The 27,797-nt window shown below is 37.6% G+C and overlaps 1 protein-coding gene across 4 annotated transcripts; it reads right to left on the bottom strand.

Annotated features, from left to right (window-relative positions):
- On the bottom strand, positions 1 to 26,941 carry igsf9a (immunoglobulin superfamily, member 9a). Of its 4 annotated transcripts, none has more exons than XM_056736342.1 (22): positions 26,708 to 26,941; positions 21,043 to 21,138; positions 20,410 to 20,604; positions 14,135 to 14,284; positions 13,341 to 13,492; positions 12,645 to 12,756; positions 12,283 to 12,424; positions 12,057 to 12,202; positions 11,514 to 11,656; positions 11,150 to 11,290; positions 10,521 to 10,637; positions 9,696 to 9,846; positions 8,606 to 8,717; positions 8,267 to 8,454; positions 7,395 to 7,612; positions 7,154 to 7,238; positions 6,824 to 6,991; positions 6,685 to 6,721; positions 4,500 to 6,587; positions 3,828 to 4,003; positions 2,385 to 2,555; positions 1 to 2,051 (listed from the first exon to the last, which is right to left on the bottom strand). In XM_056736342.1, the coding sequence occupies exons 2-21, from the start codon at positions 21,101 to 21,103 to the stop codon at positions 2,398 to 2,400; spliced, it is 4,740 nt and encodes a 1,579-aa protein (XP_056592320.1). In that variant the 5' UTR covers positions 21,104 to 21,138; positions 26,708 to 26,941; the 3' UTR covers positions 1 to 2,051; positions 2,385 to 2,397. The 4 variants fall into 4 exon arrangements, with proteins under 4 accessions (XP_056592320.1, XP_056592321.1, XP_056592319.1 ...); XM_056736343.1 differs by having other exon boundaries at positions 1 to 2,048; XM_056736341.1 differs by having other exon boundaries at positions 2,389 to 2,555.
- Positions 26,942 to 27,797: the final 856 nt, after the last annotated feature.

The raw sequence follows: 27,797 nt of genomic DNA, 5'->3' as shown, positions 1-27,797 counted from the left end.
AAAATTCAACACATAGTTGCCTTTAATCTCAATATAAATCCATACATGAAATGCAATTGATGATTTAAAATGTGGCAAAAATTTACAAACGTGTAGTCAAAAATATATTGAGTTTAAAACAATTCTACTTCAAAACCTTTGTATAGACCTTTTTGAATACATTTCGAGAAAAAGGGTGTAAGGTAATAATTACATATACACATATTTGCAAGCTATATTATATTCGATGAAGTGCCTGGTTGGCATCCGCTGCAGTGAAACATTTCATATTGGCAGAAAAAAAAAAATTGTAAATTCTGTCATGATGCAATTATAAATATTACAATTCTGAAGCGATACAAAATTGGGTATAAAATTGCGTATCATTTTGTAGCAAACTTCTCTAAAATGTGTTTTTAATAACTTCATGAAAAGCAGACAGGAACCGAAATGTTTAGCATAAACACTTAACAGTAAAGCTCAGTATTTTCAGTCTGACTGAAAGTACAATGACCTTCCATCACATGCAGGGAATTTAATCATTGTCTTCCTGTACAATCTCAGAGAATGCGTATCAATTCATTAGATTACTTATGCAAAGACACTGATCAAACCAATTAAACTTGTGATTTCCTATTTAACGGCTCATTAAAGCTTAAAAAATTAGCACTTTAAGGATGAGACACGAACTAAAATCTCAAGAAACGTTTTCAGAACATCCCAACTCACCAAGGACAAAAATGTCTTCAACATATGACATCACAGATCTGTGGTCATTTGAGGACATGGTTCAATTGATTGTCATTCCTCTTAAGTACAGCATGATGCACTACCACATTGATTTAAATGGGCAAAATCTTTTCACATTAATGTAACTGTGCTGTTAAAAAAATCCCAGTAATGGTGCTTTTGTGATGGTGGTGTATATGAGGTAGGTACAAGTGGGTTGGGTGAAATAAGGATTGTTGAGAAAGCAGAACATCAATCCAGATATTCGGCGAAATGTTTCACAAGGTCCATAGAGGCATTTAAGTGCGTCTCCGATTCGCCCAGTTTCATATAAAAAAGGTGAATGATCTTCCTTAATTAAAATGTGAACTTACTGCCAAAACAGAAATTCAACTATTATAAAATAAAACAAAAACAATCATAAAAATAAAAATAAAACAATTTGAAGCAAAAGCAGAAAAGCTAAGAAGGGACGGTTCACCTTCAAAATGAAAGTTCTGTCATTTACACGTCCCCTGGTCATTTCAAACCAGTATGACTTTCTATCTTCTGCAGAACAAAAAGAAGATATTCTGAAAAAACGTTGGTCCCAATAGACTTGGCATTGGTTTTGTGTCCATACAATAAAAGTCAGTAGGGACCAACGGTTTTTGGCAACCAACATTTTTCCAAATATCTTCTTTTATTTTCTGCTGAAGAAAGACAATCGGTCACATTTCAGTATACGGGGCAATTCTCGCTATTAACAAACCATTAACTATGACTTTTCCCCCAATTAACTCTTAATTTGTTGCTTATTAATAGTTAGTAAGGTAGTATTTTAGGTTTAGGAATTGGGTAGGATTAGGGATGTAGACTATGGTCATGCAGAATATGTGCTTTATAAGTATTAATAATCAGCCAATAATATCCAAATATTATTAAAGCGAGAATTGCCCCAAATACTGAAGTGTTAGAAAGTTTCACAGGTTTAAATATACGACAGGCTAAGTAAATGATGACAGGACTTTCATTTTGAAGGTGAAGTATCTCTTTAAAAGTGGATAATGCAACTCAGGATGATCCGCAAAAGCAGCATGCAGAGAGAAGTATGCTTATTTTTTTCACCCTTTGATTTGCGATGCCTAAAGCATGCTCTTAAGGAGACTATTCTTTGTTGAGGTTCAGCTCACTCATCAAATGTGTTTTTCATCAGTTAAGGAGAGAAGTGTGTGTTCTTGGTTTTTTCCCTGCAGGAGTGATCGAGATGTTTAATTAACGGTGAAACACGCTGACCCCCATCGTCCTGACCACTCAAATGTGCGATAAAGGGGAACCGTGCTGTGTCCAATCTAACATCTCTGCTGGGAAAGAAAATGTACAGAATATAAGCATCACCTAAGCTGTGGAAAAAACATTTTATGACAGAACTGATTGACTGCTGTGTTTAAATCATTGCAAGAATAGAAAAGTGGCTTAACATCGGATGATCATTTAAAAAGTCTCAATCTGAGAAACAAGCATGTCTGTTAATACATTTAACTTAAAAGTAGCCTCTAAAAAAGCTCTAAAACAAATACAGCGCCACCTGCCGCACAAATGGCGTAATTAGTAACAGGAAGTCATTTCTCATGAATGTTAAAGAGGCAAACTGAGACTGAAATAGACAGAGGTAATGAGCGGTATGAATGGCGCACCTACTGTTGTAAGTCAGAAGAGAACGGTGTCAGAGTCTGGTTCTGGGAATGATGTGGAGCTCCTCTGTATCTCCTGAGCTAGAAGTGATTCTTGCTCGCCGTGAGGAGAACGAATGTTGGAAACTACAAAGGGTGGAACAGATTCCTTGAAACCAGCCGGAGGGAAAAGACCTTGGGTCAGAAATACGGCCAGAGATCAATGAAACCACAAAGAGCAAAGCGAATTTAATGCACGAAAATATTAATTCTTTGAACATATCAGAGAAAAATTCATAAGAACTGCAGGGCTGTGAACATTTTTGCTAATACAGTTAAATTCTGCCTTCATATAGGACATCTATGAATCATAATCATTATCATTTATGCTGGCTCATAAAACCATCGTCATATTCTGTTTTATTAAAATTACTCCGATTTTATAACAACTATAAAGACGGGAACCTATGACAACAATTCAACTATATAATAACTGGACGGTTCAATGGTTAATCGCATCAAATCGCATCCAGAATACAAGTTTGTGTTTACATAGTATATTTCTGTATATTGTGCAAATAAATTTGGTATTTATATCGGTATGTATATAAAAACAATACAAATATATTTATTAATATAAATATGAATAAATGGTTATATATAATTTAAATAATAGATAATGCAAATATGTCCAAAAATATAAACGTATGTATATGGTTATATGTGTTTATAAGTTCAAAATAAATATGCACCGTGCAGAGACATGAATTGAGGAAACACAAATTATTCTGGATGCGACATTGTGATAAATCGTTGAACAGCCCTAATTATGAATAATAAATAAAACTATATGAGGTATCCCAAATGCATTTATATAGGATTGAAATAAACAATATCTGTTATAAAGTAGAGCTGTGCAATTTATGGTAATCATAATCAAACAAAATAATGGGGACCGATTATTGTGCGGCATTCAGTTGTTCAAGGTTCTACGCTTTTTTATTTGTTTTTAATTGAATGCAAGTTAAAGTTATTTATTTGAATGCTGTTTTAGTCAGTGAGTAATAATGTTAATAATCTTAATTTCAAGCATTTTAATTTGGCGAAAATAATTTAGCAGCTGTAAAACAAATCATTATTTTAATAAGCATACCATTGCATAAATAACATTTACATTTGTCAGGAAAAACCCATTTCAAAGATTTCAACAAAAGGAGATTTTTGGATCATAACACACTGATGGCTTTACACATCAACTTTTTGCCATTGTCGGGCAGAAAAATCTTTATATCATGATATTTATTTTATTACATAAATCATTACAACTGATCACCCTTCTTGTTTGTTTCTGGGTTTTAGAAAAGTATTAACAACAAATTGTCAACTTCGAAAACACAGTATTCAATTACATTAAATGTTTTGCAGTTTTAAGTAATGTTACAGGTATTTTAAAAAAATAAGTCTTACCTTTTTGTTTCAGGTGTAATTCTGGCCTGTATTCATCCCTAGGAGTGACTTCTCTGAGTACACCTGCTTTAATTCCTGAAGCTTTTGGGTTCATGGGATGCAAGGGGGCATAGGCAGTGTCCCATTCATAGCTTTCATCCACAGACCCTCTTCTAGCACAGTATGTTTTGGTTAACCTATTAAAAAAAACTATTTAAAGTCACAATGAAATCAAGAATATACTCTTTTTATGGAGTATTGCATTAAAAATGAGTCATCGGTGCAGGTCAGTATATATTTAAGAATACATTTTTATATATTTGGAACCCAGTGCTTATATGTTTCAATATAAAAGCAACAATTCAACAAAATTATATTGTATATGCAACAAAAATGTATTATTCAATATATTGCAATATCATTTTATTTAAACTGACATATGACAAAGTGTTATTCTATATATTTTGAAATATGTTTTAAATTATTTCATATATTGACTGTTAATATAGAGAGCTTTAAAAGACTATCTACACAGTAAAAATAGAAACAATCCTGGCCTCAAGTGTTAGAAAAAAAATTCAAAGTACCACATCCAAAAACATGGTTGTACCACTGTCATTTTTGTGAAAGTATTAACCATTAGAAGAAATTCAGTCAGACTTATTGCATGAGACGAAGATTAGCCAGTCGTACCTTTCTTGCTCCTGTAGGACTGCTTCATCCTTGTCGCTGTCCTCTGTGGTCTCTGGTGAGCTGGTGAATGGTGGGCTGAGAGAGAACTGTCTGCTGTTCATACTCCCTCTGCCACTACTCTGACTTGTATAGCTTCTATAACTTCCCTCTGTCTCTGAACACTTCCTGTATCTGTTTAATTCCACATCCACCTCCTGCCGATCTTCATTCTCCTCTCTCCGCTCATCTTGACTCTGACTCCGGCTACCAGACGTAAGAGAGGGACAATATGAGGGGGGCATGCTAGAACCCCCCTTTTGATCCCCCTCATTTGTAAAGCCGCTGGGGGATTTTGAGGCCAGCCTGGGGTTTCTCAATTGACGTTCTGAAGGTGAAACTGTCGTAAGATTAGGATTGGTTTTAGGCTCATCTGCCACAGATTTAGCTCTACTCCCAAGGGGCGGTGTTTGAGAATCTCGACTGTGAGTCAACGAGTCAATCCAGACATCTGGAGGCAAAAACTGTTGCTTGTATTGCCTGGAGTCTAAACTATGAGTGCTCCTATGTCGATTGCAGTTGTTTGACCCCAGACTCTTTGTCTTCCGATGTAGCGTCATACAATAATCCATCGGAGGCAAAGTTCGGTTCAACATTTCCTGGTTTCTCCTTGAACCCACGTTTACGGACTCTAACTTTTGCTCTTCTGATCTGTCTCTTTCCAGCTCTTCTAACCTGGGCCTGTCAAAGTCTAGTGTCTCATAACTGTGTTCTAGTAAAGACCTTGAATAAGTCTTATTCTCTAGCTCAGGTCCATCCACGCTCACCTCTGAGAAATCACCAGTTTGATTCATCTCCCTGGGGGTTCTTGCCATTCTCCGTCCCCGTTGATCGTGCAAAGATGGACGTACACGCAGGTTGAAATATTGTTGACTTTTACTCAAGTTGTTTGGACTGTAGCCTGCGTAAGGTTTGGTGGTTTCCACTTTGAAGGACTCATCTATGAGTCTACCATGACTTGAATCAACAGGTGTTCTGCTTTGCCTTCGGTCCCACATGTGCAATTTTTGGTGTTCGCCTCTGTCTAGACTTTTGGATCTTTGGTAATTAGATCTTTGGATTGACTGGTATCCGTGTTGATTTTGTCTATATTTGATATCCTTTGTATGGAGGGGCACTAAGCTAGCAGTGGAAAACCTGTGCCTTTCTTCCCACGGAATACAAGAAGCAGATCTTCCCTTCAAAGTGTTGGTACTCTCCGATAAGAAGCTATGTCTGGCGGTTTGGTAGTTAGGTGTTGCCGTTTCTCCACTTCTACAAATTTCTCCATATTCATCAAGTGTTCCGCCATGGCTAACAATGCACTTGCGCAACTCCATTTCAAGTTCCTCTCTTTCCCGTGCCAGAGTTAAACAGCGACTCAAGTTTCCTTGTTCCCTCTCGTGCTCCATCTGTAAAACCAAGGTACTGGCTGCAGAGTGGACGTTACCGTGCTTCAAAGATGGCTGGCCTAAAGTGCTCTCAGAAGGAGCATAGAAAAAAGAGCCACTGCTTTCGGAAGACAAGCTTGTTCGATCTGGAGCCTCTAAGAACTCTTGTTCCCGAATGGGCAGGTAATGTCCATTCAATGACAGGTGTTTAGCCATAGCTCGTGTTCTGCCGGAAGCAGGGATATCAGATCCGAAAGGTGGAAGATCTACAGAAAGTACAAATGGAGGCTTTTTTCGTTCATCCCTGTAGGATCTTAAAGACTGTGATTTTTGGATTCTAAAGCTCCTGTTTCCTTCTGATGACCGGTGAGAGGTTCGACTCGTGTTTCTCTTCATATGAGAACTGGCAATGCTTTCATTTTCACCAGGCTGGATATTAAAGCGTCCGTCGGGTCCTCGGTGGATGAAATCCACGGAGTTCGTAGCGGCAAGCGATGCCCGTTGGAGGTGGCTCTCGGGAAGGGATTGGTGTGATGGAGGGTTAGCTTGGGGCAGATGATGTTGACGCTGGCCGTGAAAGTCACTGCGAGTCGACTTGTCAAGGGAGGAATGGCCGGAGGAGGTGGAAGTGAGGGAAAGTGGACGGGATGATAGGAGCTTTTGCGTCGAGGAGTTGTCAGGGCTGCGAGGGACAAGGCGGAATTTGAACATGTTAATGGCTAAAACAAGTGACCGTTTTGAAAAAGGGAAAGTATTACGAAGTGGAGAGGTGCACTTACTTGTCAGATGGGTTCTTATTTAAAGCTGGAGGGAGATCTGAAAGGGAACCGATTTTACAATGAAATGAGAGTGATGGCAAATGGACATTTTGAGAACCTCCTCTAGGGTGGATACATAATCAAAGTCTTGTTTCTTTACCCATGGTGTTCTGTCTGCGCCTTTGGCCCTTTTTGTAAAAAGCAAAGCAAACTATTGACAAGATCAGGAGAAGAATAATGCAAAGGAGTCCCACGCCACCCATGACACCAGCCAACATCTGGTCAGAAAAGTCTAAGACACGGGAATTAGCTGGGTTCACATCCATTCCTGTAGAGATCAAAGGCAATGTTAGGATTATTGGTGTGGGTGGGTAGAATGTCCAGATTTTCTTGAAAGTAGACTTAGTGTCATAAGCAAATCATGACAATTACTGTAAAAACTAATACGCAACTGAACAGATCAGAAAACGCAGCGAGCTAAAACACTGACCGATGGTGGAGACACTGATGGATGGACTGGGCATGCTCAGCTGATCTTCATGTCGAGAGAGAAGCCTGAGTTCATACTTGCAATCCTTAGGAGAGATGGAGTCAGTGAGAGAGAGAAGATGATAAAGTGAGAGTCAAGTAAAGAAAACGTGAAGCAGGGTTGCATCTATCAAACCAGAAACGGCAAGCTGACTGATTCATGTAAATTGAAAGCCTCAGATCACGTCTCATACGCGGCTCACCTTACATAACCCCAGAAGAAAGATTTGACTCTCGTTTGGGCTAACGTCCTCTTTCAGATTACTCCATTCGCCTCCTTCAAGGCGTGACTGGACGACAAAACCGTCAATGAGCAAAGAATGAGATTGGGGCGCTGACCACCACAGAAGAATTCCTTCTGAAGTCCGATTGAATGAAAGATTTTTTGGTGGTTCCAGCTTGGTCCCAACAGAAAATGCATCTGGAAAGGAGGAAAATTAAATGAATGTCTATTTGCTCCCCAAATAAAACAGAATTAAATGAACAATTATGACTTCAAAGTCACGAGTAAAGTCACGATAACTGTTTGCTCACAGGAAAATATACAATCTGTGTCACAACTAATTAATTTTTGATATTTTTTCCAAGAGTATATACAATACATCAAATGAAAGAACAGAGACTCTTCTGTAAAAATATCTTCATGAGTTTTTAATCAATTTTTAAATGTGGGACGAAAAACCCCTGGAGAAAATTGCATTTTTGTCTAAGATTTCGACCAGACTGAATTCAGAACACTGATCAAAACAGATATTTACAGCTTTTTGATTTATAGTGCTGTACTCGTTCAGAAGGTGTGTAACAGCGCCCCCTACTGTATAGTAGTAAAAAGACAAATTGTATTTAATTTCAGTCGATGCCGGGAAAGCATTGGCATGAAAAGAGTTAATAGTATCTGCTCCCAACTAGCAATTTCAGCTTGAAAGGCATGATCCAAATGAATAAGAGATGATCAATATGTCCCACCCACAACTTCCTGTTTCAAAAGGAAGTACATCTACACATGAAAGAAAACAGCACTTCTCAATCCATTTCATCAGCTTTTTAAAGCTTCTAATGCACAGCTGATGTTTACCCAGAGTTTTGCAAGTAGCGATCTCACTGAAGGGTCCACTGCCCACTTTATTTTGGGACATGACTCTAAACTGGTACTCGGTGGCAGGAAGTAGATCAGCGACCAACACACTGTTTCCAGTAGACACGACAGGAAAGATCAGCCACTCCTGCTTTTCCTCTTTCTTTACTACTGACATCTGCTTGTACCTGCACACAGGAGGATTTGTGTGTGTTTTCAAAACTAAAACTGGTTTATAGTGATAATGCTAGTTCCCATGGTGATAACCAGAATTCAAAACACATCATATAGTGGTGTGCGGAAAAAAAGTACACAAAAGTACTGTAACAAGATACCAACCAGACAGTGAACTGCTGTGTATATCCTCCATCAAAGCCGGCCACCCAGGACACATTGGCCTTGTTAAATCCTGGGATCACAGACACCGTGGAGACTGCGTGGGGACTTGTACCTGTTAGTCAGAAGCCATGAGAAGTGAACAAGAAACGTGTGACATATGAAATGTGTGACACATGAGGCGTGACAGCAAGAAGACACAGTATTAACCGGGATTACCGGCTACTCCGTTTTGGAGAGCTCAGGGGCTACGCTTATAATTTTATTAATAATTAATCATAATTATTATTATTTTATATCAATGCAGCAAGGCTGTGAGGTATGCACTTCTACCAAAATTATATATTACAAGTATTATTATTTATTAGCTCATTTTCATTTAGATTTTTGTTAAATACATTTTTTCATAATGACTGTAAGGAATCTGGGTACTTATTTGTTTGTATGTTTATTTCTTTTTTTAAATTGTATAAATCTTTTACATATAAAGGAGCCATATATATATATATATATATATATATATGTATATATACAGTGTATATATATATATATATATATACTGTATATGCACATATACATATTATTTTCTATATAACTTATTTTTATTTTTTATAGAACAATAAAACAAATGGAAATACACAACCTTATAGTGGTAATACAAATTGAAAATTGTTTGGATAATTAAATCCTTTCAATTTAATGCACTTTATCCCATTTAATTATTTTTTTGTTATTTAAAATGACAAGATTATTCATAAAAAATCAAGAAAAAAAAACGTTTTAACATCAACACTTGAGTTGAAAACACTATAAACATCCCTGGATGAGCCACATCAAAGCTATTGCTAAGCAGCCGATATACTCCCACCTGCGACTACACATCACAATTTTATATTTCAAGTTTTGACATTCCATGATACCATAACTAACAAAGGCATCCACAATGGACGTATTGCACAGCCATGCTGCTTCAAACACGGTGTGTTTGTGATTATGCAGCTGTGACGCAGACAATGGCAATATTACGCAAGCCAAAAAAAGATCTTGGGTGCTGAATGTTAAGTAGAGCTAACCTAGATGTGTTAAGTCTTACCCAGCACAAGGACTGTTGTTCTCGCAGAAACAGTAGCCACTCGGTTGCTGGAGCTGCATTCCCACTCCCCCTGGTGGTCTTTATTGAGCGGCTGAAGAATGAGTGAACCATCCGCTGGTACAGAGAACTGTGAGCGAGTGGAAGCACCCACCTAATGCATTGCATTAAAAAAATAAATAGTGAATATTTATATTTAAAAAACCTGTAACAAAAGATATTCATGATTTCCATTTCGGTACTGCTCTTTATTGGAATTTCTTTTTATAAAAATTTCTGTGGTACAGTTTTCTTTAACGGTATAATTCACTTCAAAGTGAATTCTTTCACCATTTATTCATGCATAACCTGAATGACTTGATCTCCTCTGCAGAACACAAAAGAAGATATTTACATTGGTGTGCAAACAAGATTGGCTCCCATTGACTTCCATTGTATTGACACAAAACCACTAAGACATTTCTCAAAATATCCTCTTTTGTGTTCCACAGTACAAAAAGACATTCGGGTTTTTGAGCAACACGAGGGTAAATAAATGATGACAGAATTTTTATTTTGGGGTAAACTATCCCTTTAAATTGTTTTAATGAGTATCTTTCCCACCAAATCTCATAATAACAGGATTTTTTAGGAAAGGTAACAAGAAGGTTACAGAGGAGTCCACTTAGGTCTAGTATAAATCTTTACTCAGTAGTCTGCAGTCACTCATAAAAAAATACAGTTTTCATAATGATTGTTTATTTTGTGTTCTTGTTGAAAGTTATGGTGGGAAAAAAAGAATATCCTTAATCGGAAGTGTGCGGAAGAGCAAAATGTTAAGTCATTCACCTTTTTCCATGTGACTTTTGGAGCCGGGTTACCATTCATCTGACATGGAATGACAAGCATCTTGCCCATGTCCAGTCTGTACTCCTTACTGGGTGACACTTTGAATGATGGAGGATCCTGAAAAGTTGAGAGCTTTTAATTTATGTCTCTACACGTTCATCATAATATAACTGCATTACAATTAAAGAGACAGTTCACCCAAAAATAAAAAATTATACCATCATTTACTCACCCTCAAGTTGTTTCACATTTGTGTACATTTATTTGTTCTGTTTAACACAGAAGAAGATATTTTGAAGCATAAAGTTCAGGGGCACTATTGACTACCATAGTGGTTTTGTTTCCTACTATAGTAGTCAATGGTGCCCCAGAGCTGTTAGTTTACAAACATTCTTCCAAATACCTTCTTTTGTGTACAGTGTAACAATACCAATCATACAGGTTTATAGCAATTTGAGTAAATGATGACACAATTGTCATTTTTGGGTGAACTATCAATTTAAAATATTTAATTTATAAGATGGATTTCTCTCTAACAAGCCTTCATTTATAAGAAGTGAAATGTAAAAAAAACAACTAACAATAACAAACACATAAATAAATTCAAACAGCGCTCTATAAAGTCCGACCTGTAGCATTACGGTGGTGGGCTCTGACTGGCCCATTGTCCCCAAGCTGTTGTATGGAGTGCACGTGTAGACACCTGCTGCATCATCATTGGCTGTTGCTATGACGATGGAGCCTTCAGAGGTAAGTGTCCATCCAGGATACTGTTGAGAGAGTGTTATTAGTAATTCGAGTGTTTTCTAAAAGATTGCTTTTCGTAGATGCAAGGTATTCTTTACAGAGGGCGATGTATGTGTGCACAGAAGAAAATCAATAAGTCAAACCGCACTGAAAGTATTGAAAGCGCTTGTAGAGGTGACTTTATAAGAGGATACTTTTCATATTTTCTTAAATGAAAGCAGGAAATGGGAACAAAATGTTACACACCATGCCCAAATCCAGCGGGTTTCCATCTTTGGTCCAGTCAATACGTAATAGTGCAGGTTCAGCTCTGAATGGGCAGGATATTACGCCCCGCATGCCTGTGGCGAGGAAGGTCAGCTTAGGCATGTGCATCACCTGCGCTGGGTCTGTGAAAGCAGGACATAGCAGGTCAAATACAAACACACTTTTAGGGGAAGTGAAAAAATCAGAAAACTGTCATAATTTCTTCACCCTCGTGTAGTTCAAAACCTGCATATGACAACAGAAGATATTTTGAGAAATGTCTCGGTGACTTTGTGTCCATACAATGAGAGTCAACGGGGTTCAGTGTTCTTAAAAATATTCAAAATATCTTCTGTTGTGCTCTGCAGAAGAAAGAAAGTCATTCCGATTTTGAATGACATGAGGATGAGTAAATGACAGACTTTTTTAACTTAAATGGTTAAAACGGTGATAGTTCATTGACTTTAAATCAAATCTGAATCTACAACCTGTCACCAGCACAGATCTTTAGCCACCAGACTATACTAAACACAAAGCACCTACGCTGAACAGTGAGCATGGCCGAGGCGGATGGGGAGGCAGGCAGTCCGTTAGTAGGCGTGCAAGTGTAGTTCCCAGAATCCCCTGGAGTCAAGCGTGATACGAGGAGTGTGCCGTCCACTATAACCTTAACACGAGACTTCAGAGACCTAAAACACACACACATAAATACATAACATCCGTCTTTTATTAACAATAAGACAACAGGCAGAATTCACTCTTTACTCACTCAATGTGATATATATCTTCTCCATTTCTTTGCCACACATAGGTCATGTTAGGTGGGTCGGCTACTGCCTGGCAGTTTAATTTGGCATCCTGGTGCATGTTGAGAATAGTGTCCTTTGGAGGATTTAGAATGACGGGAGGACCTGTTATTAAAACATAAATGGCATGCAGTCACAGTAAGCATTTAAATACTTCACATGTTTTTGCGTGCTCTTGTTGTAGTGTTGAAAAAGCACCACTAGATGGCGACATCAATCCAGAAAGGCTTAAAGCCAACATTTCAAAATAAAAGCATAGAGGTTTTTAATCTTTTAAGAGCAATGGTAAAGTAGGTGTTATTTAGTGAATATAATGATAGCTTACCAATGACTTTAACAACTGTGATGTGAGTTACTTCTCCCTCGGTATTAGAGACTTGGCACTTATACATGCCTCTTGTTTCACGGCTCACAGCATGGACAGACAGACTTCCATTCTATAAGAATGAGAAAAACTGATTATGAATAAGGTGCAACAATTTCTTAATGAGTATTTTTGTTATTTTTATGCAAAACAACTATCAAACAAATTTTTATCAAAATTAAATTCAGGATGCTTTTTCTTCAGACTAAATAACCTAAGACATTATTTTGTTTTCTGGAATAAAAAAGTAAAAAAAATAACTCAGTTGATGCATAATAAGTTAAATATTTGCCAAAAGGGTAAGAAAAAACATTGATTTAATTATTCTTTAAGAAAAATGTTAAAATGTTTTTTGCCTACTCCAGCAGATATGTTTACTTTTTAAAGAATATACTTAAAAAAGAGTTTAAGTTCAGGAAAGTTAATTTAATAAATCTTTAAATTTTAGTTTAAGGAATTTTTTACTGGAAAACAGACAAAAAACAAAGGAAGAATATCATTCGTGCAATCTGTTAGCTTTAAGGTAGAAGTAAACCAAAACAAATCGGCTAGTTAAAAAATATATATATATATGTCAACACATTTGTTAATAATTTCATGGGCTTTTATGTAGAAAATATCTGTGTTGATCTTATTCACATGAAATAAAATGCCCACCTTCACATTGTTTTGTGATTTTATTTGGACTCCATCTTTAGACCAGGTTATCGTGGGCCGCGGGTTTCCCCGGGCAGCGCACTTCAAGGTAACCGATCTACCCACAAATACTTCCACGGCAGGAGGTGGGGTTTCGGTAAACACGGGTGGCGCTGGACAAACAAATACACAAAGAACACTCATAATGTATCAAAGAATGAAAAAGATCAAAACAAGACACAATGGAAAAAACAAAGCCTGGTTCTAAAGAGCATAACCAATTCATGTTTTTCTCCTTATAAATGATTCATCATAGACACTTTATACATCAATTAACTGTCGGATTTCCGTTGATATTGAAGCATTCATTTCATGACATTGTTTAATGTGGTCTTTATTGTAAGACTCCTGCCAGGCCTGCAAGATGCTCTTTCTGTTGGACGGTCTGTGTCTCAAACAATACTGGTGATAACTGACCCTAACGTCACAGAGGATTTAGCTTTTGCAATCGGACCCTAAATGGCGTCTGAGTGACGCTTCATCGATCACAAAACTGCCTTTAAGGTCAGCCGACAGAGACGAAGCTGTTTTTCTAACAGGTGCACAGGGAAGAGCCTGGTAACAGGTGCATGAAAACAGTCTGGGGTGTGTATTCACTCATTGTTCATTGCGTGTGTGTATAGAGTCGGGTTTGACCTGGAGACTAATGGGATGAACATAATAGCATTGTTTGACGGATCTGACATGAAGTGGAATGTTTTGATGGTTTGTTGATTACGTTGGTTAATTCAGGCCCTGATCTTGTCAAGTCTCACCTGTGACGGAGAGGAAAGTCCAGCTTCCGTTGCTTCTAGACTCATCTGTGGTTTTGTCCAGTGGAAGAATGCGGCACTCATACCAGCCTTCATCGTCCAGAAGAAGATCCCTCACCTGCAGAGATGTGCTCCCCACGAGAGACACTCGACCTGGGGATGATCAAGAGAGAGTCACATAACCAGCAATTTAACGACAATTGATGGTGTTAAAGAATATATGTTATAATGTGTGTCCTAATCCCCGTGATCCGAGGTAGTTCGGATAAGCGGTAGAAAATGGAATGGAATGGAATGTGTGTCCTATGATTACCCCAGTATGTGGTTTGGGGGATAATGACCTCAAATTTATATTATATGCTAATATGCATAAGGCGAAAGGTAAACTACACTACTGTATATATTTTTTGTATGCACAATCAAATTGTCTTTCCAGTCATTTCAATTTACTATTTTTCATTTTTTTATGTTTTACATTGCGACAACAAAGGCATATGGTTAAATATATGAAATTATTTTTGTAGATAATATAATTGTGTAGATAAAAAAAAAATCCTTAACAAACAAAAATTTTACTTAAAAATGCATTACTCTGTCTACATAAATAAATGCAGCCAATACAAGCCCATGGGAACTCCTAATGTTTAAAAACCATCTATCAAGTTGGTTTATAAAATGTAAAAAAGTGTGTAAAATGTATATGTTTGCAAAAGAAGCTTCCTGAAACGCATGTGTTATTACACAGTTATAATCAAGTCTCAAACTGAATTTACATTTGTGTTATATAGTTTTGATGAATTCACTATTAATCTCAAACATGGAGAAAATATAAGTGACCTTAAACTTTTAAAATGGTAAAACACGTTTGTAGGGTTTTAGCTGGGACAGTAAACATTTTGCCATGACACAAGGGTTTATGGTTCATAACAAAAATATCTTTCAACTTCAACATCTGAATATGAGTACATTTCCAATCATCTTCTAATTTATTTAAATGCAGAAAAAGTCATGACAGTGAGAATCCATTTGTTACCATTGATTAAAATGCATTAACAATACACTGTACTTCTCCTTAACCTCAAGTTGTTCCAAACACGTCTAATTTTCTTTGTTCTCTCAAACAAAAAGGAAGATATTTGTAAGAATGTCAGTAATCAAACAGATCTCATCCCCCATTGAGTCCCATGGTATTTATTTTCCCCACTATGTGTCAATTGGGGACGGGATCTGTTTGGTTACTGACATTCTTCCAAATATCTTCTGTTGTGTTCAGCAGGACAAAGAAATGTATTCAGGTTTTGAACAATCTGAGAGTGAGTAAATAATGACATTTTTGGGTGAACTGTCACTTTTATTTTGACAATTGCTAATCTATTTTTAAAAACCATAAAATGTATCTATTGACATGACTAATACTGAAAAATTATATTTTTATTAACTAACATTTACAAAGATTAATAAATGCCGTAAAAATATATAGACTATTGCAAGATTATGTTAGCTAATGCATAAACGAATGTTAATCCTCGTGTAAAGTGTTACTAAAAAAGTAAGTTAAAAATGCAAATAGTAGTCATAAAAAGAAAATATCAGATTCTTTGCATCAAATAAACAATTTATTTTAGTTGTGTTTAGTCTTGATCTATTTAGTGCTTGAAACTTTAGCTCTCAGTTGCCAGGTGACAGCACCCTGTGATGATGGTGTTTGCTGACTCACCCCTCCCTCCCTCCTCTCTCTCTCTCTCTCTCTCTCTCGCTCTCGCTTTGTCTCGTCCCCATTCAGCACCATAACCATTGTTTCAAAAACTTTTGTGTTTCTTTAACTTTGTAGCCATTTAAAGAGTCCCGTAGTTGAAATCTTCACCACAAGACCCACATCAAAGACAAAACTGCCTTGAATTGAAACTCCATCGCATGTAAACCTGCGCACGACTGACGCATGACGTCCAGCTATGATGTGTTAGTGTGAATGTGTGGTGACATATATCATTAACAGAGCTCCCGAGAGAAGCGGCGTGTCAGTGGAAACAGACCTAAGATAACAGCTGGGAGAATCGCCGTCCGTGTTTATTTTAGCGGCACGGAAGCCAGGGGTCAATAAAAAGGGACACAGGCAGCATCCCGTGGGATTGGGGCCACACGCTGTGTTCCTGACCAACCCAAACACCCGGTGTATAAGCCTGCACTAAAGTGTTGCCATGGTGCCAGTGGTGTGGATTTGAATTTAGTCGCTGTGGCGACCGGGATTAAAATCAGCTCGGGGGCGGGGCTTAGGAGGAGGTTAAACTCTCGAGTTACTTCACGCTTCAGCCGGGGAAAAGTAAAGTGGTTGTTTAGAAACAACGTATGACGAAAAGCAGCAACTGGAGGAGGGGAATGGATAGGATTTGAGATCAAATGCATACGGCACACAAAACTAACATCTCAGATGGTTTTCTGGATAGAAATGTGATTTAAATGATGATTTGAATAGAGAGCAAATTAAGACGTGTTGAAGACTCATGCTTTACAAAACCAAGGTCTTCTCAAGAGTTTCAGAAAATCTCTCAATAACATCTTAATATGCTCTGAGATATAAAAAGCTTTATTAAAACCAATTTATAAAACATTTAAAATACAATTCCATATGAACATGGTTCGTCCAAAAACAAACAATCCCATATAGTGTTGACACATATGCTACACATTAACGTTGTCACATCCGTAACGGTCCATATTCCTCATAAATGGACAAATGAAACTAAAGTAACTATTTTATAAGTGCCATCCCTTCTCCATCTGTTGTGTACTATTGCTTCTGGTTTAAACATTTAATTTACAGAAATTCTGTTGTTGTCTCTCAAAAACGGTGTCCTTGTTTTGTCACATCAATAATGCATGTTTGTTTCCTTTTTTTGAACGCAGAAAACTTGTGCAAAGACTGTATATTTATCTGAAGTTTAGATTCTATCAATGAAGGTTTAGTAAAATAAACAGATGATTCAGTATATTAAAATTACAAATACATTCTCTATATGTCACATCCGCGACGCAAAATGTCGCATCCATAACTCTGAATTGCCCGACTGAGAACCGAGTGATGTTCCTCTGAAAAACACAGTGTACACCTATTGATAAATGACAAAAGTATGATTAGGAAAATAACCGCCTATGTTTATTCTAATGCATAAATCTATTATAAAACACAATCTGTGCGTACACCTGTTTCCTGAGCCGGCTGAGATTCATTTCGTGTTTTCACACGCACACATTAACTCTTGTTTACTTATGACTGACTAACCGTATCCCACTGAGGCCATCCCGGTCGTACAAAACAGACTCTCGTTCCGTTGCTTAGTCAAACCTCAGGAGAGATTAATATTAGTCTCTTTAATGTATGAAGTAACATATGCTGCTGGTGGAGTTGAATAAAGTTGTTTTAGCATTTAAAGCAACAAAAAGTGTCTTTTAAGTCCCCCAAAAATATAACCCACAGGCAATTTAAGCATATTTTACCTGTTATAGTTTGTATTACTAATCACTTCCACCCTTCTTAATGTTTGGTTTAACATTGTCGATTATGTCTGGTTATTATACTCCATTGAGTGCAATGACTTCAGGCTATGAAACCTTAAGAGTCTCTTTTTCCTCCCTGAGACATTGTGTCACTCTTGGCACAGGTTTCCCAGGTAGGGATTCTCCTGTTTCAGCTCGGGAAAGCGTAGTTCGGGTTTCACTCCGCCGCTGTCATCAGTATTCTTGTTATTGTGCATTAAGACACTGTTATCTTTTGAAATTTGAATCATGCTGGGACGCTGCATGGTGTGACCGGACAAGCAACCTTTGAAGAGCTTTTACGCAGTTGAGTTTGTGAATGGCAGCAGAAAGAGGGGAGGGGTAGACATTTGGAGCAAGGGTCTTCAGAGGGTGACGTTTTTCAAAAAACAACTACACAAAATGCTACATTTGACCACACTGTTGTTTGTAGTACTCAAACAATTAAGTAACCATGATTAAAATGTGGGGTTTGGGATACATAAATTCAAAATCATAGTTTTTGAAAATGGTAAACTACAAAGTCCATACCGTTTATAAATTAAATTGCAAGAAACTTAAAAATTAGTTATAATTCAATGATTCCTGAATGTTTTGATTCTTTACTTTTGGCTAAAGAACAACGGTGAATTTAAATTCAGTTTTAACTCAGTTTACTATTACAGATGTGTTACAAAATGTTTATATTTTCAGTACAAATATCTAAAAACAATTTTGTTTAAGAATTATAAGAATGAGGTAAGATTATGCTTAACTGTGTGTTGACACCAAGTGCGAACTGAACTATTTGCGCAAGTAAATTACATACAAAGCCAATGCAAAGATGTGAATAGACGGCGGGCTACATGAATTGGGCGGCGGCATTGCCCCAAACGTGCGACATTTACCTCAGTCACCAAGTATATTTTATTTATTAATATTTAAACTTTGAAAACGTTCATGTTCATTGATAACAAATAAATATTGACTTAAAATCTATTGGAGATTTTTTAATGTTGCCTCAAAAATAAACTGAAGTTAGTTTTAAGCAGTAAAATTCTAATAATGAACAAAAACAAAAATGTATCTTATATAGCAACATTAAAAAATAAACCAATAATATATAAAATGACAAAAGCATATACAAATATTGCTAAAACAATTACAAAAGAATCTAAAAAATAAAAGCTAATTTAAAATATTAATAAAACTAAATCAAACTAAAATATAAACTTTAATAACTCTGGACATGTCTTCTGTGCACTTTGAAAAAGTGGCGTGGAACACAATGCTTTGGGTTTGGTGTGAACTCAGCATAAAACAAGCAAAAGTATGTAAAACAAGTTAATGTGTCTTAAGCTGCGTACCGGGGGCGTATGCTACCTTTGAAATGAATAAAACCATGTAGCTGTGTCGCTGCCAGTAGCTGGCGGAGTGCATATATTTTTGCTTGTTTAAAGCATAACCTCACTCGTTTTTATTTAGAAACTTTGGTCACTTTGCTTTTGAAGAAATTGTGTCTTGGTTTAAGAATTTTTTGATATATGGACTCCAAAACAAGACAAAAACATTGAGGAAAATTATGTTTAGTTTGTTAACCACTCAAGAAATGAGACCTTTCCTGTGCATTATGTGGACAACCAATATTCGTCAACGGTAGACACAGAGTTCTAAATTCTTTCAATACTTTCTATTATAACATCACATAAAGTGTATTAAAGAAGCACAAAGCCAAGTCAACTTAACAATTTAAGTTCACTCTACATAAGCACAAAGTTAAGTGTACCTATACATGTTTTAGGAGAGCCCATTACTAAGTTAATAGATTAAACTTGTTCCCTCAATTTAATGAAGTACAGTCAACTTTTGGGGTTTTCAGTGCAGGGTTTCCAGTGATCTAGTTACAAGTATACTAATATGACCACCATGACACCTTGTGCATTTTATTTTGTAAGCTTCAACGGTCTTTGCATCTCCGGAGTGGACACATGAGACACTATATAGCCAGAGGAGATGAAATTCACACCGTGCTCACCCTCCACCTCTTCCCACGCTGCACCCGACCCCCCTCCAGTTTCACAGATCTGTGTGTTAACTGAACAGAAAGTCCCGGCTTCACACCTTTTGTTCGGACTCTTTGTTTCACGTCACATGAGGCTTTTCTTTTTCCGCTGGTTTACATGGGCTTATCCTTTTACTCTTTCACTTGTCAAGGAAGGAAAGCTTAACCCTTGGACAGAGAATAAAATCTATGTCTGGTGACGTCAGATTTGAAAGTATTAGATATGCAAAAAAAAATAATGTAGCGCCATAACTAAAGAAACTTAAACTTATAAACTCTTGTTTCGTGCATGAATTTATTTGCTGATGCTGTGATCGAGCATTCCATCATCCTGCCATGAAACAGGTGCACTTTAAGAATGCATTTAATTGCAAAGGGATGCACGGCACTCATGCATAAACTGCGACGTCTCAGGTTCTCTCCCTTGGAGGCGGAGACTAAACACAGCACAAAAAGTTGCAGTCTGTTTTTTCAGGTATTTTCAGCTTGGTCAAAGACTCTTTTCCCCATAGACACCCTTTGTATCACAGCTGCCAAGAACACAATAGGGACTTTGGCAATATCAAGAGAAAGAAACCAGCACACAAAAGGGCACAGTTACTGTAAGCCGAGATGCTACGATCGCTTAGGAGAACCAATCATAAAAGAGGCCTCGAGGCTTGGAAAACGGATCACGAAAAGTTGGTGATGCTGACCAACTCACCATCGTAGCTGGGATGCACGCGGGGGTCGTGGATTCCGAACTGAATGAGAATGGGGATGTCATAGCCCTGACGAACCCACTCGATGACATGCTGGGAGGCCGAGATGACCAGGCCGGGGTAGGGCAGATTGCACGATAATACAGCAGTGTCCCCTTTCCTGGCACGTACGAGGTCATCGGTGGCACATGTGGGACCTGAGACAATGAGAAACAAACAAGTGAAATACAGACGGCAAAAAAAGCATGCTTATGTTTTATTAAGGAACGAGTGTGGTGAGAGCTTGTGTAAAACTCACAGCCACAATGCAAGGGTGTTGTGCTGTTTCTCAACACAGCAATATCTAACACGTAGGGTATCTTTACACAACAATAGTGCATGATGTTACCGCTTTCACAAATCTGCGTTTTTGTCATTTATATGGAAGCCATCACATGCCCTTCAAAACTAAAGCCAAGCTGCATAAACCCCATTTTTTGGTTGACAACTATTTTTGTGTAAACATACCCATAGGGTTGGGTTTTTAAAATATGCATATTTTATCATAACACTCATAATGTAGACAGAACGTCTAACCAGGTATGTTTGTGGACATGTCTTCTAAAAGCAGTCTAGTTCGTATAAAGTATACTCACTGGAAAGGCACAGTACTGTAACAATGATGACCTCCAACAGTGGAAGAGTCTTCGGTGTCATGTTGGGTATTCATATAGACTCACATATCTCTGTACCTGCAGAACATCAAAGATCAGAGATCAAAACACAGCTATACAAACTAGACAGAAAGCATGGAACCAAACATCTCCACACAATCCTTTTGATGTTCACGCTCCTGTAATCTCTAAGAAAACAGTAGGATTTTGAAATCTCATGTACTCATTGTATCTCATATGTACACAGTATACGCAACATCTGCATTGAATCGAACTTAGTTTTTATGTGTTTCATTTGTCCTACTGATCTCTATAAGCTGCTTTGAGTCAAAGGGGTTAAAGTACAGTTTGGCATGTAACGCTAATTTCCTGGTTGTAGACACCATAAACGCGATTAAACCTGCTATAATAACATGCACTCTTTTATTGTAGACTGATGCAAAAGGAAGCATTTGCATCGCCCCTGCTGCTCAACTGGAAGAGCATTATGATAGGTTCAATTCCCAGGAACCACACATGTTGAAAATGTTAACACTACACTTATGATAATATATTAAATATTGATAATTTGGCTTTAAGAGATGCAATACAAAGAAAGTCTCTCTCCACCTCTGTCTGATATACTACCCCCCAAAAAACACACAAAATAAACTGACTGATGACATTTTGTTTTGGTAAAAAAGTAATTAAATAAATATTCAACAGCTGACACAATACTATCCTTTTGGACACAATTATCGTGTAGTGAAAGTCTGATTTCGTGAAAGACAGCCCTACCCTGAAAGGTCCAATGTTTAATGTTTTGAAGGATTTATTGACAGAAATGCAATATAACTCTGTGTTCAGAGGTGTATAAAGACTTAACATAATGAAGCATTTAGAATGAGAATGAGCTGTTTCTATCAACATACACTGCGGGTCACCTTACATGGAATTCATCATATTGATCCACAGTAGCCCTAAATGGACAAACTGCTCTACAGAGTGCGTTTCGTAAATATGGTATCTTCCTTCGATAAAGTAGCGAAACAACAACATCATCTTTGTTCTGTGAGAGCCACCGCAGTGCTTCGAAATGGAGGGTTGGAGTGAACTCTTGGTTGCAATACACAACCGCACCGCTAGATATCGCTAAAATCTCCACATTGCTCCTTTAAAGTACTACGCTGTTAAAAAAGACTGCAACAAAAGATTTTTCATAGTGATCTAATGAAGAATTAAAGCTGCAAGCAGTGATGCGGGGCCCTCGCGGAAGTGGCACCGCAACCCTGTGCCACCACGAACCAGTCGGCCTCAGGAACAGCAAACGGTGAGCATTCTGCATACAGGGAGTTAGTTACATTATAGAAACACCGTTGCTTATGTACAAGTACCAGATTTCCTTCTGCCAGTTCGTGGTCCAATACAGTAGGTCAATAGAGACATATTTAAGAAGTATTTCGGGTCATGACTCCTGAACTTTGTTAAGTGCTTGCCATTTCCTTGCAGTAATTAGTTTAACCACCAGGTGGAATCGATTCAAGGTAGTAGACGACAACTTGACCCGTGTAGGCCCGGAGAGGTATTGCAATAGAGGCTATGCATTAACGTCACTTTCCCACGTGAACACGCTGGGACACGCCCCCCTTGAGCGCCAGGACACGTTCCCCTGAGTGGTAAAACTCGCAGAAAAATGGCTGACAAGAATAAAAGAAACAAAGAAACCGCGACTAAAACATGCTATTATTTCCTGGAATTACATGCAGCTGAACTTGACGGTGATCCTTACGACTTCCATATGAATTATAAAGTAACCAAGTGTTCCTAGACACTGAAATGTTGCACAGAATTGCGTTTCCTGATATTGTAAGCAGTCATTTTGCTGAATATTTTGATCCTCACAGGGACGCACTGATGTGCTCACGTGGTGTTTAAAAGGTTAAGTGACGATACGTCAATACCCACTATATGTCGAAATGCGTATGCGTCAAACCCGTATGTATGCGTGAGTCGAAAACGGTACACTTTGCAAGGCTTTGTGTAAAAAAAGAAGTATGCCATAGCCTTTAGACTGTTTTTATGTCTTTATTGTGCTTTTTGTCAATTTCCCACATGGTGATCAATGAGTCAATCTATCTATACCATCAGTAATGTGCATGTAAGTGGAAACGAAGTTGGCAGATAATTCGCTAAAACCAAACGCCCTCATCATATCACTGCAGTCTTAAGTAAAACATTCGCACATCAGCACATTACGTCTGCTTAACATCAGAGGGTACACAAGTTGAACCCTGTTCCTGTAAATACTAAAGCGTAGTATGACTTGTGAGTCGTGCAATGGTAAATTTAATGCAAAGGTAATGCTCCTGTTGGCTCTACATCAGCACACGACGAGCCAGCATTACGCATCGGCGCACAATGCAAATGCTTGCTCATTACCCCCATGCAATGAGGCCGAAAGCTATTCTTAAAGACTCCTGAAAGAGGTCCCGGGGCAAACCCACAGGTCACACATTTCTCACAGTACGTTTGTGTGCCAGACGATTAATTGTGATTAAGCAATTTGAGGAATTAGGTAGTACTTTTTTTGTTTATAGAGGGTGTGTATGAAGAAAAAATGCATTATATTGAATGCTGGTAAACCGGTTATTCCCTGACAAAAGCTGGTGGGTGCTTACTGTTTACCACCTGTCAAATCATAGACAGCACCACTCAAGCTAGACCAAAGTCCCACCTCATTTACAAAGCACACAAAAAATGTCTCTCAGATTTACCATCATAGTTTCACCAAGTAGCAGTAAAATTATATTTAATAACCTTTGGGGCAAAGGGTTACACCAAGAGAAGCGAGCACTTTTTCTAAGCGCCGTCTAGACCTCTGTCTTCGAATGACATCATGCTGAGCTTGTAAGATCGGGAAGAGGGACCACATTGTAGATTATGCAAATACAAAGTATTGAAAGAATTCAATTCAAAATGCTGATTTATTCTTTCATTCATCACAGTTCAGATCACAAATTTCTCCACATATCTAACAGAAAGGGAAAGCCAAATATAGGTTATTTCAAGCGCAATGCAAAAAGATTGTCGGTCATTCGATTACTCATGTTTGATTTGTTCATACAATTGACCAATATTGAGTAAACGGGTATAATAACTCAAACCTGTTCTTAGAATGAACAAGCTGGTTTTCGAGATCTAACGTATCTGATAATGAGGGAGTGTTGGGTTTATAGACCAATAAGGCAAATTCTTTATGCGTGACTGGAGTCATTTTTAATACGAATAATAGACGTGCATGAATGTGTCAGAGCAATAAAATAATAAAACTGGAACGTCACTTCAAACAGAGAAAAAAACATAAAGGACACAAAAGCAAACTTCAAGCTCAAGTTCACATCGGGGTGCTTTTTCACAAGAGGCAACAACTACTCTCACTATACTTTAGTAACGGCACTGTTTACTGTTTAAAACCATAAACATTACCGTCATGCCATACTGAGAAAACTAGCCTTACTTGCATATCTTTACTACTGTAGAAACAAATAAACAGACCGGCAGTAGCATCTGACCCCAGAGAAAGAGAGAGACAGATGACGTCATCGAGACATGATGTGAAGGCTGGATGGATTTAATCAGGAAAATGGACTAACCATTGATTTCTAAAGGTCCAAAATGGAACCAATGATCTGATTTCACAGACATGGGAACAAAAACCCCTTTCATTCTCAACGTAAGATACACTCAGATGTGCATATAATTGAAAGAAAATCTATATTCACTTTAGAATGATTATAGCGTTTGGCTGCTATAAATAGATTGCATGCTCCATTTTGCTTATTAGATATTTTACTAGTTAAAAAACGCTCTACGTGGCTCAGAATAAAGATGAGATCACAACTTGTCACATAATGTAAAACAATCAGTGAAACCAAAAGTTGGCCGGGAATTCGTCAGCCTACTAGCGCATGCAAATGCAAATTCCTCCGGTGGCAAACACAACGTTTACACAGAGTCCAACAAAAGGACAAACACCATCTTAAAGCATCTCAGGAAAACTCAAAGAACAGGCCTTTGCATTGCAGTCAAGCTGTGCAAACATCAGCCATGTGTAGCATAAAATCACTGTTTAGGAGAGAAAATCTTGCTACTGTTAGAGATTATCTACATCGTGGCATGCACAGGTGTAAGAGCATCCCCAGATAGCACAGGTACGTCTGTAAGGTGTCAGCTAGAAAACAACTGCCGTGTAAAAACATCCAATAAACGTCTTAGAAAAGTAGTTTTCCATACATTCTCAAGCAAGCATAAACATCTTACAGACATCTTCTAGATGCCTATATGACATCTGACAGGGGAAAATTTCGTAGCTGATGTAAATGCAGACATCAAATAGACGTCTCCCATATGTATGTGTGCTATCAACATTGCATGGGACCGCACACTGCCTATTTTTGAGAGCCGGTGTCAGATGTAGACAGCTATTACACTCCAGGATCATATTAATCCAGGATAATCTGCTTGAAATCAAGCAGCCCGAAAAAGTGAGTGTCGGGATTTTCTCATAGTAACTAAAAGCGAGATCTTGACAAGTGCCATAGAAAAGTCTGCCTTATGAACCAGCACTGTGGTACGGAGAGAATTTGACTATGTTGAGCATGTGACCTGCTCTTTAGCTAAGAATGAGTCACACCGGGTTTACATTAAAAAAAAGCAAAATCAATGTGACCAGCTATATTTGCACTTCTATAATGAGTTTACACTCCATTGGGAAAGTTTGACAAAATAGGGGTTTGCATAAACTTTTAAGCAGAATTTATACACACAAGAGAAAACGTTTTAGAATTTGACTTCTATTGCAGTCCCAGTGTATCATTATAACAACGATGACACACTTGCGCAATTTAAAGAATAGATTTTTTTTTATTCTACAAGCTATTTTATATCTTGCTTCAATCTTTTAGCTTGACCTGCCCCCACAACCCCCTTTAAACCCCCTGCAGGGGCAACAAAACAATTTAATTCCACCACCGCTGCAAACCTCCCCCACCTCTCAAAAAACCACACTGACTATTTTGACATAATCTACTTTGCCATAATAAAGCCAAATCACTGTTTGAGTGATAGATAGATAGATAGAGAGAGAGAGAGAGAGAGAGAGAGAGAGAGAGAGAGAGAGATTAGATAGATAGATAGATAGATAGATAGATAGATAGATAGATAGATAGATAGATAGATAGATAGATAGATAGATAGATAGATAGATAGATAGATAGATAGATAGATAGATAGATAGATAGATAGATAGATAGATAGATAGATAGATAGATGATTGGGCATAGTATAAAGTAGTGCGCAGAGTGACGTAATCTATTTTAACCATGACGAATACAAGCGACTTCTCCTCTGAATGAAATACTGCTAATATAGTTAAAACTGGATGTAGAAATCTATTTATTATTTGCAGTTATTACAGGTGTAGGATTATACAAATTGCAGACTAAATGTCAAAATGTTTATTACACGATGAAGATTATATTCACACTTATTTAGTTTACTATAAAGTTCAAGTCACGCGAATATAGCCTATTGAAAAGTTTAATCTAGCTCAAATCAAACAGATTATAATAATAAAAGTATTTAATTGAGCCTTGTTGGGTACACTCACCTGTTTTACTTGTTTAAGATGCGTTGTTTTAACGTTGATGCAGGAAAAGACCACAGAATTATTACAGAAGTGAGAATATATATTCACTCGGCCGTATTTCCATATGGTTGGCAAATACGTCGGAAAAATTGCTAATAACGAATCCTTTTACATGTCGCTGTTGCCGTAGCGATGAAAAAGCAAGCGCACAAACTTTGCTCCTCTGGCAGGTTTGAGGTCAGCTGAAGACATCAGCGCACCTCTCGCGCTCACTCCTCCCCGCTTCCTCCATCACCGGCTCCAACAGCTGCGCATGCGCGGAACCAAACAAACTAAACGGCGCACAAATTCAATTTCAAGAAAAAATATTTGTAACCTTGTTTGTAAAGACAGATACTAATACTAATGGTTAATATTACAAATACAATTAAGTTCACCGTTTATGCAATTCAAAATTGTATGTGCTTTGGAGTATTTTCCCAGAAACAACACATTACCATTTTATTTTTTCAGTAGTGAAAGCTTTTAAAATAGATTTCAATTACAAAACAAACCACATAGTTATAATCTAATGTGTATTTGTTTATCAGCCCTAGATTTAAACAGGGTGTGTTGCTTTTTTCTAGAGACTTCATAATGCAGAGGTGTGTCTATGTCGAGTATGTTGTACTTTGGTCTTGGCTCTTGTTTGTCATCTGGGTGCTTGTAAAACACTCCTGAGATTACAAGATCTAAGTGAACTAATAAACTTTTAATAAAGTGATAGGAGTGTGTTGATTTTTTAATGGTGATATATGTCTTTGGCAATCCTTATATTTACCTATCAGACCTGTCTGTCACGTTAATAGAATAAGATGTGGATTAAATGGTGTAATGATAACTGGTGATGGGTGAAGTGTTAAGTGAAGAAAAATCATTGTGTTAAAATGTGAATGTATTTATTATTACCACTTTTATTCCACTAGAGGGCAGAAAAGATCTTCTAAACTTTCGTTTATCCTCCCTTGAAGGAGTGACGTCATTTAGGGAATCAAACATTCCTGGAGCTCATTCTCCTTCACCACTTCTTGCTGGTGGAATGATCTTCCAAATGCTGTATGGTCAAACACAT

Source organism: Triplophysa dalaica, chromosome 22, assembly GCF_015846415.1.
Source record: "Triplophysa dalaica isolate WHDGS20190420 chromosome 22, ASM1584641v1, whole genome shotgun sequence".
NCBI classification, from domain to species: Eukaryota; Metazoa; Chordata; class Actinopteri; order Cypriniformes; family Nemacheilidae; genus Triplophysa; species Triplophysa dalaica.
The sequence above is the reverse complement of the archived record's forward strand: the minus strand, read 5'-3'. Positions and strand labels throughout refer to the sequence as shown.

Coding starts and splice junctions, on each gene's coding strand:
- igsf9a (XM_056736342.1), bottom strand. CDS start 21,103: ATGACACCGAAGACTCTTCCACTGTTGGAGGTCATCATTGTTACAGTA. Junction 12,757..13,340: donor AATCACAAAACAATGTGAAG/GTGGGCATTTTA, acceptor TCATTCTTATAG/AATGGAAGTCTGTCTGTCCA. Junction 8,718..9,695: donor AACAACAGTCCTTGTGCTGG/GTAAGACTTAAC, acceptor TCTGACTAACAG/GTACAAGTCCCCACGCAGTC.